The 12902-nt window shown below is 63.5% G+C and overlaps 1 protein-coding gene across 1 annotated transcript; it reads right to left on the reverse strand.

Annotated features, from left to right (window-relative positions):
• Positions 1 to 359: 359 nt before the first annotated feature.
• TBC1D2B (TBC1 domain family member 2B) lies at positions 360 to 12824 on the reverse strand. Its single transcript, XM_026709638.2, has 13 exons — positions 12428 to 12824; positions 11156 to 11309; positions 9451 to 9616; positions 7616 to 7776; positions 6900 to 7120; positions 5936 to 6316; positions 5528 to 5638; positions 5143 to 5336; positions 4303 to 4800; positions 3338 to 3455; positions 2934 to 3119; positions 2716 to 2837; positions 360 to 2369 (listed from the first exon to the last, which is right to left on the reverse strand). Exons 1-13 carry the CDS (start codon positions 12770 to 12772, stop codon positions 2174 to 2176), a joined length of 2853 nt encoding a protein of 950 aa, XP_026565423.2. The 5' UTR covers positions 12773 to 12824; the 3' UTR covers positions 360 to 2173.
• Between the last annotated feature and the right edge of the window lie 78 nt (positions 12825 to 12902).

The following is a 12902-nucleotide window of genomic DNA, read 5'->3' on the forward strand; positions in this document are numbered from 1 at the left end:
CCCCCACCCCCCAGGTCCCCTCCGCCAGGAATGGGCGAGCCTCCTCGGGGAGGGAGGGCCCATCGCGCAGGGCAGGGCAAAGGGCGGTTGGGATTCTCAGTTGGAGCCAGTGGCCACTTCCAGGCCATCGGCCCCTCCACACCCGCAGCCGAAGGGTCTCCAGTGACAAAGGCTGAGCCGGGTCGCGGCAAGAGCTCGGCTTTCTTCTTCTGCCACAGACAAAGGGACCCCACCCCCACCCCCACTGCTCCTGGCCTGCACCCCTTCGGCCTGCGGGCGCCACCCACTTCTCTGCCAGGGCCACAGCAGGTGCAGCCCACTCGGCCTCCAGGCGCAAACAGAAAAGCCCATCTAACAGCTGCAGGTGGTCGTGTGCATTTATTCACTAGGATTGGTCAGACAAAACCAGACACAGGAATGAAGATCAGAAGCCGTCAAAAAAGAGACAGGAAATGGTCCACTTTCAAGAGGTTGCAAAAATTTGGCAAATGTTCTGAACCCCCAAAGAACTCTGAGGATCCCCAACTGCACTTGCCCACTGCGGAAGAGAGCCTCCCGCTGTCATCCCCACGTCCCACCCTGCCTTCTGGAGCCTGGGCCGGGGGTTACTCCAGCCGTGGGCCCTGCAATGGACTCCCTCCACAGAATCCGGGATCCCTCCTTCGGACCCCACCTCCAGAGGAAAAGAGGCAAGGGGGGGGGAGGGGCTCCAGCAAGAAAGGCAGGAAAATAGACTGGATCTCTGTGAAGCTTGTGCAAATTGCAAGAGTGGTGCGTGTGTGTGTTACATTCCACTTGAATAGACACCATGCATAAAATACTTTGCACATATAATACATAGCAGAGTTTGGGGTTCTTTATAAAAAGGAAGGGAAAGCTGGCAGCCGGAATTGAGACCTGAATATTTGGACATTCGGAGCTTCCCAGCCAGCAGAGAAATTCCAGGCGTTGGCATCCACCCAGCTCCAAGTGCCACCGGGCTGTGTGTTGGGGCCGTGTGTGGCGGTCTCCCGCCCCCGTGCTGACTATCTGGGAGGCCTCTGGGTGATGAAGGTGTCCAGCCCGTTGGGCTCCGTGGGGAGGAACGCAGGGAGAGGAACCCTTGCGTCACACAACCTGGGGCACCCCACATAGCCCCCCCGCAGAGGAAACCCACTGGACTGGCTGGCACAACAGCCGAGGACACCAACGTTGATCCAGGGAGCCACAAGTCGGCCAAAACTCCACCGGGGAGGGATTCCCCCGTTGCAGCCGCGGATTAGGGCATTAGACTAGGATTCAAGGTATTCAGACGCCCACGGCGGACCTGGGTCCTGCCTTTCCCAAACCGACCCTGGGCTGTGGGGCGCCTTCTTTGCCCCCAAAGCGGCGTGGGCCTGGCCGTGAGCAGGCAAGTCCTGGCTGGAGGGAGGCAGAGCTCCTGGCTGCACGGCCTCCCCATCTCTTCCCCAAGGAAGGCCTCCGGGTTGGGGGGCAGGTATTACAGAACAAAAGCTCCATGGAGGGAAGGCGGAACGACTAGATCCTTCTGGGATGAATTGTCCCGGCTCCCCAAGAGAAACGCGGCTGGGTTTTGCCTCCTCGTCTCCTCCGCTCAACCTCAGCCCCTCCCCAGGAGGACCGGGGAGGCCGGCACCAGAGAGACACGCAGCCGGGCGACGATGGGGCTGGCCCTCCTGCAGAGAAGACTGGCCCCTTAAAGGAGCCCTTCCTGGGAGCCCGGCTGGTTCCAGCAGAGACGGGGACCCCAGCCCAGAAGGGGGACGGCAGCCATCCGGAACCCCCCAGTGCGACCCCCGGGTCCTCTGCGGCTTCCCAGGGGCCCCGCGGAATGTCTTTGAAGCCGCCAGCGTCCGATGAAGCATCACCACTTGGTTCCTTTCTCAAAGAAAGACGAGACGAGGACCGTGTCTCCCAAAGGGCACAATTTAAAGGCCGAGGATTTGGTATGAAATGGCGGCGGGCCTTTCAGCGTTACGCCTGGAGGCACTTCGGAGGCCTTGAAAGGAAGGAGGGAGCACGCCCAGCCCAGCTGCGCCACTGGAAGGAAGCCTGAAGTGCTGCCGGGTACATAAGCAGGAGCCGCCCCTGTTGCGAAAGGCGGGATCCCCACGAGGTCCTGCCCTGAGGAAGAAGCCCACTCCCCTGGCGGGAGGGGTCCTCCGGGGTCCCTTCAGCTGTCTTCCTCATCCTCGCTGATCAGGTCCCTTTTCTCTGGGTCGGTCTCTCGTTCGCGCAGGAAGTCCTCGCGCATGGCCTCCAGCTCCAGCAGCTCCAGGCGCACCTTCTCCTGGTGGAAGGCCCTCCGGTTCCTGATCTGGCGCAGGGGGAAGGGGTTGAGGTCCCTGAAGGCGATGCCCATCAGCTTCCTGGGGGAGGAAGAGGAGGAGGAAGTCGCACCAGGGAGGCCTCCCTGTGGGCTGTGCCAAAGAGCCGACTCAAAGGCATCACCGCAGGGATGAGCAAACTTTCCCCGCCTCGGCGGAGCTGGAACCGCCCATCGAGAGCTCCAGCGACAGAAAATGAGCCGGGTTGGAGCGAACATTTCCCGCCCTTAATCTCCTCCTGGAACCCCATCAAGTCCTCCTTGAAGGCGGCCAGGGCTGAAACCCCGTTTTATGGCCCCACTTCCGTTGTTTTACTCCCACAGAAGATAAAGCCGGGCGCTCCTTCTAATAACAGGTGTGAGGGGCTGAGCACGCAAGGCCTCCTCACCTGGCATCCAGGACTGTGCGAGTGAAGGACCGCAGGTACTTGAAGATGGACGTGGAGTCCTGGAGCTTTAAGATCTCCTCCTCTCTGTACTTGAAGAGCGCCAGAGCGAAGCGGAAGATCACCTGGGAGTCCAAGACGCTTTGGGTTACAAAGGACAGCAGGCCGCACAGAAGCCCCCCAACTCCGGAAGATCCCCAGGAAATCCACGGGGGAGTTACCTTTGGTCCCTCGTAGAGAAAGGAATCCCATATTTTGAAGAGGAGGTCGCTGACCACGCTGTCCACGAAGACGACCAAGAACCAGTTGAAGGTGATAAGCGAGAAGTCCACCCGGTGCTGCTCAAAGTGGGCGTGCAGCCGGGGCAGCTTCTCGTTCATCAGGTCCTTGAAGACCCGTTGGTCCACCTGGAGGAGGAGGAGGAGGAGGAGGAGAAGCGGGGAAGGCAGCCCTCTTGGAGAGGGGCTTTCTGAGGGACCCCGAAGGCCTCCCTCCCTCGGCTGGCTGGGCCATTCGACTCCAAGGCGGCCCCAGACTGTTCATGGTGGGGGGAGACACCCCTTTTTCTCCAACCCCCCCGTGGCTTGGAGGCCTCCGGAGAAAGCTCCAGGCGCTTCTTGCATACCTGAGAGCCAAGCAGAGTTTTCGTGTAATAGTCCCGGGGCATGAAGACCTCCACGATGGCCACCAGGCACCAGAAGGCGTCTTCCTGCTCCAGGTAGAGGAGAGCGATGGCCGCCAGCCTGGAAAAGAGACCCCGTCACACGCGCTGCTTCCTGCCCAGAGCCCAAGGACTGGCGCCCGGCTGTGCCGAGAGCCCAGGAAAAGGCTTCAGAAAGGGGAAGGGGGCTTTGTGCCTCTCCCTTCCTCCCTCCCCCTCCCCCCAAAACGCCCTTCAACGCATCCGGGCAGCCCTTCCAGGCAGGACACACGCCCAGGTGAGCTACTTCAACTTTATTGAAAGGCGACATTAGGAAAGTTCTGCAAATCGGAAGATGCCATTCTCCCCTGCCCGCCTTTGCAGCCTGGGAAACGGTGTGTGTGTGTGTGTGTCCCCCACTCCTGAGCCTCTTGCTGGGCCCTCTGGGCAGCTGTGGGGCTGCCTCTCTTCCTCTCCCAAGGTCACTCAAACCACCATAAACCTGGCTGCCTCCAAAGAGCCAGGAGGTGGAAGCCAAACCCAGTTTCTGCAAAAAGCAGCAGCCTTTAAAAAACCTATTTCGTTTCCTCCCGGGGCCCATAAAGTGGGCAATGGAGAAACATGGCGTGGCACCACAAAGGGCCTCTCCTGGCGCAGAGCCAGGCAAGCGAGCCACGCCTGCTCTCTGACATGGGCCCAGCCGGGAGCCGAGGGTGCAGGCCTTCCTCTCCTGGGCAGGCGGGACAGGGAGGGGGACCCACCTCCGCCCTCAGCGCAAAGGAGGCAGCGGTGGACTTTGGAGCAGGAGAGGCTGCACCGCCCTGAGACGGAAGGAAGGAAGGAAGGAAGCACGAGGGAGGAGCTGGGGGCACACGGAGAGAAAGCGGGACGGGGCGTCCATCCCTGGGCCTGGAGTCCTCTCGGCCCCTCGGCCTGGCAGGGCTGCCCACCTGTTGAGCCCCTGGCAATAGCCGATCTCCGGGTTATGCCACGAGAAAGCCACCAGGACGTTCCGCAGCTTCTGGATGCCCTCGGAGGCGGGTGAGGCGTAGTGCTTGTTGTTGGGCATTGTCCGCAGGAGGTCCAGCTCGATCTGCTTGGAGGCCGGGTTCTGCTTCTTCAGCGAGCCCTGCAGCAGCTCCTGGAAGTGGTTGGGCGGCTTCTTCTCCTTGATCTTCTTCACATGGTGCCCAACGCACCACTTCCAGATCTGGCAACGGTGCTCATGGGGGACCCCGGCCCGGACGAGGTTCTTCAGCTCCACCGTCCGGACCATCTCCCTGTTCGCGGTGGCAGCCAGGAAGTTCTCCCACTTCACGCCCGTGGACATCTCCTGGTGCTCCGTGAGGGACAAGGACTTCAGGTCCAGGGCCCGCACCTTCGCCTCCAGCCTCTCCTCCTCCGCCTCGTCCTCCGGGACCGTCTGGAACCCGTAGACATCGTACTCGCTGGGGAGGAGAGGGAGCCCGTCTCTTGCCACGGCCACCAGAGGCAGGAAACCTTGCCAGGCAAGTCACGGAAGCCGCCTCTGGTGTCCAGGCTGGGCCAAATTCCAATCCTTTGGCCGCATCAAGCGGGATGCGGAGCTCAGCTCGACCCCCATTCTGGCTGGGAAAGGGGGCTGCTGCCAGCCCCAGAAGAGCCCGGGACCCATGCCTGGGAGCGGCCGGCCGCTGGCCTGGCCTCTGCTAAAGGCCGGGATGTGGGGGGAGCTGCTCTTAGGGCCACATCTCCCTCCCGCAGCCACTCCCAGGGGTGGGGAGCAAGGCAAAGCTCGGACAGGGGCTCACCTGACCATGTGGGGCTTGAAGTAAGCCTGTTCGGGCAGCTCACCGCTGTCCACCTCCAGGGCGTCTTCCAAGAGCCGGGCCACCAGGTCGCCGTTGGGGCTGGGCTCCTCCAGGCACACCGGCGCCTTCCTCTCCTGCAGCAGAACCAGGTACCTGCTCTCCACCTGGCACATCCGGGCTTCCAGGCTGGTGTGCTGTGGGGGCACACCGGGAGGGGCTGAGCCAAGGGAAGCCTCCGCCCCAGTCCGGCTCTTCCCCCCAACCCCAGCGAGAGCCCCGGGGGCAGAAAGACCGGTCAGCTTGGAGAGCGGAGCGCTGGGTCTCTGCCCCCCAGAACGGGGTCAGCTGTCAGTGGCTCTGACGCCCGGGGGGGGGGTGGTCTGACCTCTGCCCTCAGCGCCTTCTCCCGGTTCTCGGCGTTCCTCCGTAAAGCAGAAAGCTCCAGGATCTCCTTGTTCAAAAACTTGTTCTGGGTCTTGTAGCCCTGCAGGCTGTCCTGTCGCCAGAGAGAGAGTCAGGGGGGGGCGTTTGGAGAGGGAAGGAGGAGGGGGAATCCCACTGCGGCTTGTCTAAGAAACTGGGCCTAAGGAAGCCACCACGGCGGCACACGGCGAGCAGCGCAAGGGGCCCACCGCTCTTGCGCAAGGCCTCCTCCCGCTCAACCGGCCCCGCATCTTCCCTCCGGCTGTCCACCCTGCCAAGGAACTTGCCCCCTCATCCCGGCCCTCCCCCAGGTGGGTGGGCGGGCTCTGGGGTGTGGCTAAGCCCCCCAGCAGGCGAGCGGGGCCCTCACCTTCAGCCTGCTGAGCTCCTGCTGCTCCTTGCTGCCGGGCGGGGAGGGGTCGGCTGGGGCGCCTTGCCAGGAGGACTCGCCCTCGCTCAGCTCCCTGGAGAGCTTCACGATCACCTCGTCCTTCGCCTGGATGGTCTCCATCAGCATCTCCAGCCGCTCGCCCAGCTCCCCCAGCGAGGCCTTCAGGCTGGCCACCTCCTGCTGCAAGTGCTCCTTCTCCAGGCTCAGCTTCTCCAGCTGGTGGTTGAGGCCCAGAATCTGGTGGTCTTTCTGGTGAAGCAGCTCCAAGTGGCCCTTGGCGCTCCCGTCGCAGAGGGGCCCCGCTAGGTACCGGTCGTACTGGGAGGAGCGGACGGTCTGCTGCAGGAGCCGCACCAGTTCCTGGGAGGGAGCGAGGGGGATGCTGGGCCCGTTCGCAGCAGAGGCCGCCTGCGGCAGTGGACCTGCTGCCCCGGCTGGTCTGAGCCCCCTGCCCCCGGGAGCCCCACGCCAGGCACTCCCCAAGGGGCAGGAAAGCCCGGCATCACCTGCCACGCATCCCCTCAAGGCCTCGGACAGCTGCTGCTGCTGCTGCCTGCTTAAAGAGAGAGCCGGTGGCCTTGTGGTTGAGGGGTGGGGAGAACAAGATTCTAGTCCCCACTGTGGGAACTGGCTCCAGGGGCTCCCGGGCCACCCTCTCTCCCTCCCTCTCAGCCCCAGCCAGCGTCAGGGGGTGCGGCTCCTGCTGGAGGAGCCCAGCGCTTGTCGTACTCGGCACGGGGCGCAGGGAGGGTGTGCGGAAACAGGCAGGCCTCAGCCAGTGGGCCGAAGGCTGCCCCAGGGAAGGGCTTTCCTGCCCCTTGGGCCCCCGATGCCAATGGGGAAGGTGGCGGGCGAGCGGAGGAACCTCCCCTCCAGGCACCGTCCACGTGTCCTCCTCCACCACAGCCGGAGGCCAAAGCCGCCCGCCTTCCCGCCCGCCCACCTTCTGGCTGGCCAGCTCCGTCTTCAGCTGCTCCAGGTTCTCCTGCTGCCTCTGCAACCTCAGCTGCATCTCTGCAGCCGGCCGGCCTCCGTTCCACTCCAGAGGGGAGGCCTCCGGGCTGCCCCGGCCTTTGCCAGAAGCCATGGGGTCCTTCGAGGAGGGACGCCTGGCCTTGTGGGGGAGGCGGCCGAAATCAAAGGGGAAGGTCAGGCCGGTCCCACCTGCAGCATTGGGGGGGAACACAGAAGGTTGGCCGGTTCAGCGATACGGAGCAAGTCCAGAGAGCCCTGAGCCGCCCACCTGTCCGAGCAGGGGAGGAGCCTCCCCTCAATTCTTGCTTCCAGAACCATCCAGACTGCCAAACAATCTTAGCCGGGAGAGAAGCCGGGACAGCCAGCCAGGCATCGAAGGGAACACCCAGCCTGCTGTTGCGAGCCCTGAGCCCGAACCTCCCGGGACAAACGTTGGACGTCCTCCAGTGGGGGGGCGGGGGGGCTCAGCTGTTGCAGCCACTGCCCCCCCAGTCTGGCCCCGCCAGCTCCCAGTTCTGGGGGAACGAAGATTCTCGTGGTGCTCCGAGGCCCACCTGAGATCCCGCCACCCTTGGGGGCCTCTGCTGACGCCGGGGGGCAAAGGGCCCCCACCCCCAAAGCCTGCAAAGCCAGAGCGATTCTGCAAAAGCAGAACATGAGCCGGTGGGGGGCAACGGGCATCACCTTTGCTGGGCTCGGCTGCCAGCCTCCGCCTTTCTTCCTGGGCTGCCGACTCCTGCAGGTCTTTGGGGGAGGGGTCCAGCATTTCCCATTCTTCGGTGTAAAAGACGCTCCTGCGGTTCTCGCCGCTCCCTTTTCCGGTTCTCAAGGAAGACACGGAATTCCTGCGAAGGACAGACGGCCAAAGCAGCTGGGAGGGCAGAGGGAAAGAGCCACGAAGCTGCAGAAGCCAAGACCCCAGCCTCCTCTCCGGGGGCCTTAAAGCAGACCCGCCCCCCCCCCCAGAGGCCGCCTGGAGAATGTTTGTGCCCGAGAGCATCAGCGTCTCTACCTCCTTGGGCTTCCAAAGCGGCCCAGGACAGGGCGGCTCCGTTGCCCCTCCATCACAAGCCTTTGCTCTCTGGAACCGCCTGTGGACAGGCGCTCAGGCTCATCGGCCCGGCTGCGCTTCCTGCCCAACGCCAGAATCTCTGGGCCTCCCCGCTGGCGACCCACTGGCCACTCTCAGCTAAAACGTGAACACCAGGAGCCTGGCCCTCCGATGGCCACCTGTGGTCAAGCTGCAGCTGCCACGCTACAGGCCTTCTGCAGCGCCAAATCTCCATTTCTCACCAGTGGGGGTGGGGCAGAAAATAAGCCAAGACAGGGTCACACACACACACACACACAGAGGTGAAGAAAGGGTGTTTAGGAAGACCAACGCTGGCTCTGACCAGCCCGTGACTTTCCCTGCCTCGCTCAAAAGCCGGGAGACCCTGCCGTTCTATTTTGGTCCCACGGGGAAGTCACACCCTTTCTCAAGAAAGCCACAGGAGCCCAAGGACTTTTTAAAACTGACACCGGCGTTGCCAGATTCCTCTGCCCCAAGGTAGAGACCTCCAGGCCCCACATCCTCCCTCCTTCCAAGGAGAAAGCGGGCTCGACGCAGCGGCCACGAGGCCTGCCCCATTGCCAAATCCAACCTCTGTTTACCCCACGGAAGGGTGCACTGCCGAGCAGGCCGTGGGAAGGCTCAACAAAACAGGGAAGCCCTCGGGAGGCAGATGCCCAACAGGAAAAGTCCCAAAAGTCACACACTCGGGGGCAACAAAGGCTTCTCCCTTTGTAGCTGCTGTCCATTCACCGGGCACCAGCAGCAACTGTGGCCACCAGCCGCTGGGCTCCTTGTCCAGGCAGAAACCCAGCCCCCCATTTCTGAAGAACAAGGAGGAACTCAAGCCTCAGGCGGGGAGCAGAGTCTATGACTCACAAGGGTTTGCCAATTGTTGTGCCACGAGGGCCCGGTCGTTTCTCAAGTGCCCCCAGCTGCCTTGCAGGCTGCGTGCCTGCCCTGCCCCAGACCAGGTGGAGAGCCAAGGGGGGTTGTGGGAGGGGAGCTGGGGGCTTTTGTGGCAAAGGGGCTGGACTTGGGGGTGGCCATTGCCGAGGTTTCTGATGGCCAAGAGCTCAAAGGGGAGACCCCGATGTCCGTTCCATGTTCGTTTACCAAAAAAAACACCCACACACCAAAAAGGTCACTTTGCCACCACACTTTCCACGTTCGGTTTCGTGGCAGCCCTTCCTCATCACCCTCCTTCTGGAAGGCAGGTGCCGCTGCCCAGCGTGGCGCTCTGAGGGGCACAGCCTAAGAGAGCCGTCTTTGCGCTTCACAGGACTTCTCTGGGGGAGCTCAGAGTTCAGAACAGGCGGCATCACTTATGGGGGTTTGGCTGCTGGGAGCCCCTTCCAGAGTCTGCTCGCTCGCTTCAGGGCCGCCAGCCTTAAGTCCAAACGGGCCCCAGAAGAGGAAGCGCATTCATGCCCAGCAAGCCCTCCAGCTGGCCTCCGCCAGGACTCACCTGATCTCGGTGCCCAGCTGCCTCAGGGAGAAGTTGATGGGGCCGGGGTGGCCCGGAGCGGGCAGGCAGGCGGCTTGCTCCCCCACCAGCTCCGTGGGGGCGATCTCGACGGCGAGGACGTGGCGGGCTTTCTCCGCCGAAGCATTTGCAGGCAGCGCCGTGGAATCTGAGGAAGAGCAAAAACCCCACCCGTTATCTGCCAACCGGCTTCCACCTCGAGGCTTCCAGGAAACAGTCCCAGGAGGCCCAGGGGGTTCACCACGGAGGCCTGGCGGGGAACAACCGAGCCTGCTGATCCCTCGGCTCTTCACGGACCCTCGCAGGAAACGCAGAGGCGCATTCATCCGCCGCCTGGGTCACACTTCCTCTCTGCTCGACCCTAACAGGAGCGGCGCTGGCAGCGCACGCCCAGCTGGGCAAACCCCTTCCTGCAGCTCAGCGGGCGAGCCCAAGCCCACACAGCTCCCCGTCCCATGCCACGGTCGCCGGCTTCTGTGTGGCCACTACCAGGGTTCCTCTCTGGGACGGTCAGTGGGAGCGCTTTGCCCCCCACCAGGCTTTCCCCAACCTGTCTGCCCGCAGAGCGCCTCTCCCAGGCTCGGCCTCTCTGCTCCCTGGGGAGAAGTTGGGCAGGAGGCCTTGAAGTGGCTTCCCCGGAGGAAACCACAGCCAGCTCGGAGGGCAGGCCCAGCTCTTCCGCTGCAGCTCGGAGTGCTCTGCGGAGGGAGGAGACGGGCTGGCGGGGACCCCGCCTGCTGAGCTGAATTGGCTCCTCCAGGAGGCGAAGGGCAAGGCAACCCCTCCCCCACCCTTTGGCCTAGCCCTCCCTCCGGGGCCACAGCCGTTCTGGAGCTGCAGGCCCTGCAACAGGAGGCGGAGACCCCCCCCACACACACAGGCCATCCCCCTTGGCAAAAGCTCAGCCTAATCAGAGCCACCCCGCAAATGCCAACCGCACGATGGTTCCCTCACCCACAAGGGCGCCGCATGTTTTATTTACTGCCCACCTCTTTAAAAACACGGCCGTTAAAAGGGGGGGAAACTGTGAATGACGTTATTGTTGCAACTGGATATTCTGTTGAATACATGCACATACGCATACTGTCCCTGGTATACGTTTGGGGAAAAAATTAACGTTGGGCAAAAGAATTCAGTTAGAAATCCAGCATTAACGCAAAATAAAGCAAAAAGCTGACTGCTTGTATTTGTTGATGTGCGTGTGTGTATACACATGCACAAAGGCACGTATACGTTCACCACAATTTCCAATATGTATTAACTTTAAAGTAACAGTTTTAAATAAATGTTTGCTGTTGTGGAGAAAAACAAGCAAAAAATGATCACCAAATCAAGGAAACAGCTTCTTGTGACCCATGGGGGAAAAATGTGCTGAGGCAGCTTTCACAGAGCCTTGTTTGGCTTGTGAACCACTCTGTGAACAATCACTGCTGGGAGTTGCAGTCCCAGCACAACCTCCAGGTGAGGAAGACCAACTGGGCCTGGTTGTCCAGGGATCCTGGCCTGAGGTGCCTGGCCTCACGTGGCTGGAGCCTTTTCTCCCTCCCATCCGGCCCCCAAACGCGGACCACGAAGCCGGCGTGAAAGCAGCACACCATGTGGAAGCCGCCTCAGCTGTGACCTCATTTGCCAAGCCGTTTCCTGCGCGGCCCCGGGGCCCTGTCCCCGGAAGAGGCACATCCCTTACCGGGACTGTCTTTGGCCACCAGGCCCCTGGAGCACCCGGCCGGGGTGGGCGACGTCCGGCCGTAGCACTTGGCAGCATCGGGAGCGTGGCAATACTCCCACCTCTTCTGCTGGAGCTCCTGCAGCCAGTACATCATGTCCTGGTGCGTGGCGGCCTGCGGTGGAGAGAAGCAGGCAGCCCAGCCTGTTACAGGCCTCACAGAGGAGGAGGAGGAGGAGGAAGAGTGGACCAGAGGCAGCCGAGAGGAGAGGCAGCTTCCCTACCCGCTGGATGAACACAGACAGCCCAAGAGGGCAGTCATCACCTGGCTTGGCAGAGTGGGGGAGCCTTGGAGGCCATCTAGTCTGACCCAGGACAGAACCCTGCTATGGACGCATGGGCCAACTGCTCAGCTATTGTGCCACAGCACGAGGAGGAAATTTGACACCTAGCAGCCTTTAAGGTTTTGTGTTTGCACCAGGGACTTCCACCAAGGGGTTTTGCTCCAGGAACGGAGTCAAAGTCTCTCAGATCTTGCCATTTCCCACAACTGGCCTTTGGGGTTGGGGCTGGATGACCTCTGGGACTTTGGCAGGCCCTCGGCCGCCGGGCAGTTGCTGCTGGCGTAAAAACCTCAGAGGTCCCTCCAGAGCAGCTGCAGGCAGGTGTTGAGAGCCAGAGAGCTCAAGGCCTCGTGAGGTGGGGAGTCCGTCTAAAGGGCCGGACTGGGGGGTGGGGGTGGGGTCGACCAGCTTTGACTGGGAGCCCTTTTTGCCTTCCACTGGCCACAGGCCCCCCTCTGGGTCAGCCGAGTGAGAGACCGGAGCGGTTGCCCTGCTGGGCCTTGTGATCCAAAGTGCATCCAAGAGGCTTGTGCAAACCCATCTGGAGAGACCTCCCTAAACATCTGGGAGGGGGAGGGAGGGGAGGGGAGGTCGCAGCAGCAGCGGGGCGCCTGGGGCCTCCACCCGGGGCCTGGCTCAGCCCAGGGAGCAGTCCCGGCACGGAGGGCCCCCTGGCACGGAGACCAGGGCTGCTCAGGGTCCCGCCGGGGAAGGCCGCCCGCCCCCCGCCCCGCCCAAGTCTGCAGCCCTGGGCACCTCCACCCACCTGGCCAGGTGCGGGCCAGGCAAGGGCGCGGGGGGGGGGCGTCTCTGCCGGGCAGAGAGGGGCCGTCCAGGGCGACCCGCCCTCCGCCCCGGGGCAGGTCAGCGCCCACCCGGGAGCCTCTCGGAGGGCCCCGGGGAGGAAAGGCTCCGCCCCTCCCGGCCCCCTCCCCGCCCGGCTGCTCACCCGCAGGACGGCCACGTCGCCGCCGGGGCCGTGCACCTCGAAGGCGGTGCCGGGCGCGCCGTCTTCCTGGCGCCGCTCCTCCTCGGCCGGCTGCGGCGCGGGGCCCGGGCCGGGCGCGGGCGGGTCGTGCAGGCGGAAGGCGGCGTGGGCCAGCTCCAGGCGGCCCAGCGGCTGCGCCTCCCGCGGGCTCCGGTAGTAGCAGAGCTCGCAGCGCCGCGCGTCGAAGGCGAACCAGCGGCTGCGGAAAGCCCGCAACGGGCCCTTCCCGGAGAGCCTCTGCAGGTAGCCGCAAAGCCGCGGCCCGCCCGCCGCCGCCGCCGCCGCCTCCTCCTCCTCCGCCGGCATCGCCCCTCGCTGGCCGCCCCGCTCGCTCCGCCCGCGCAGCCCTTCCGGCTCGGCCCCGCGAGGAGGAGCCGCCGGCCTCTGCACGCGCTCAGGGGCGGCCTCGCCGAAGCCCCCGCGGGGCGCAAGAAGG

Source organism: Pseudonaja textilis, chromosome 13 (assembly GCF_049901715.1).
Source record: "Pseudonaja textilis isolate UNSWEBS1 chromosome 13, rPseTex1.2, whole genome shotgun sequence".
Classification (NCBI taxonomy): Eukaryota; Metazoa; Chordata; class Lepidosauria; order Squamata; family Elapidae; genus Pseudonaja; species Pseudonaja textilis.

Coding starts and splice junctions, on each gene's coding strand:
- TBC1D2B (XM_026709638.2), bottom strand. CDS start 12,772: ATGCCGGCGGAGGAGGAGGAGGCGGCGGCGGCGGCGGCGGGCGGGCCG. Junction 9,617..11,155: donor GGTGGCCAAAGACAGTCCCG/GTAAGGGATGTG, acceptor GCTCTTCCTCAG/ATTCCACGGCGCTGCCTGCA. Junction 6,317..6,899: donor CGGAGCTGGCCAGCCAGAAG/GTGGGCGGGCGG, acceptor GCTCCCTCCCAG/GAACTGGTGCGGCTCCTGCA.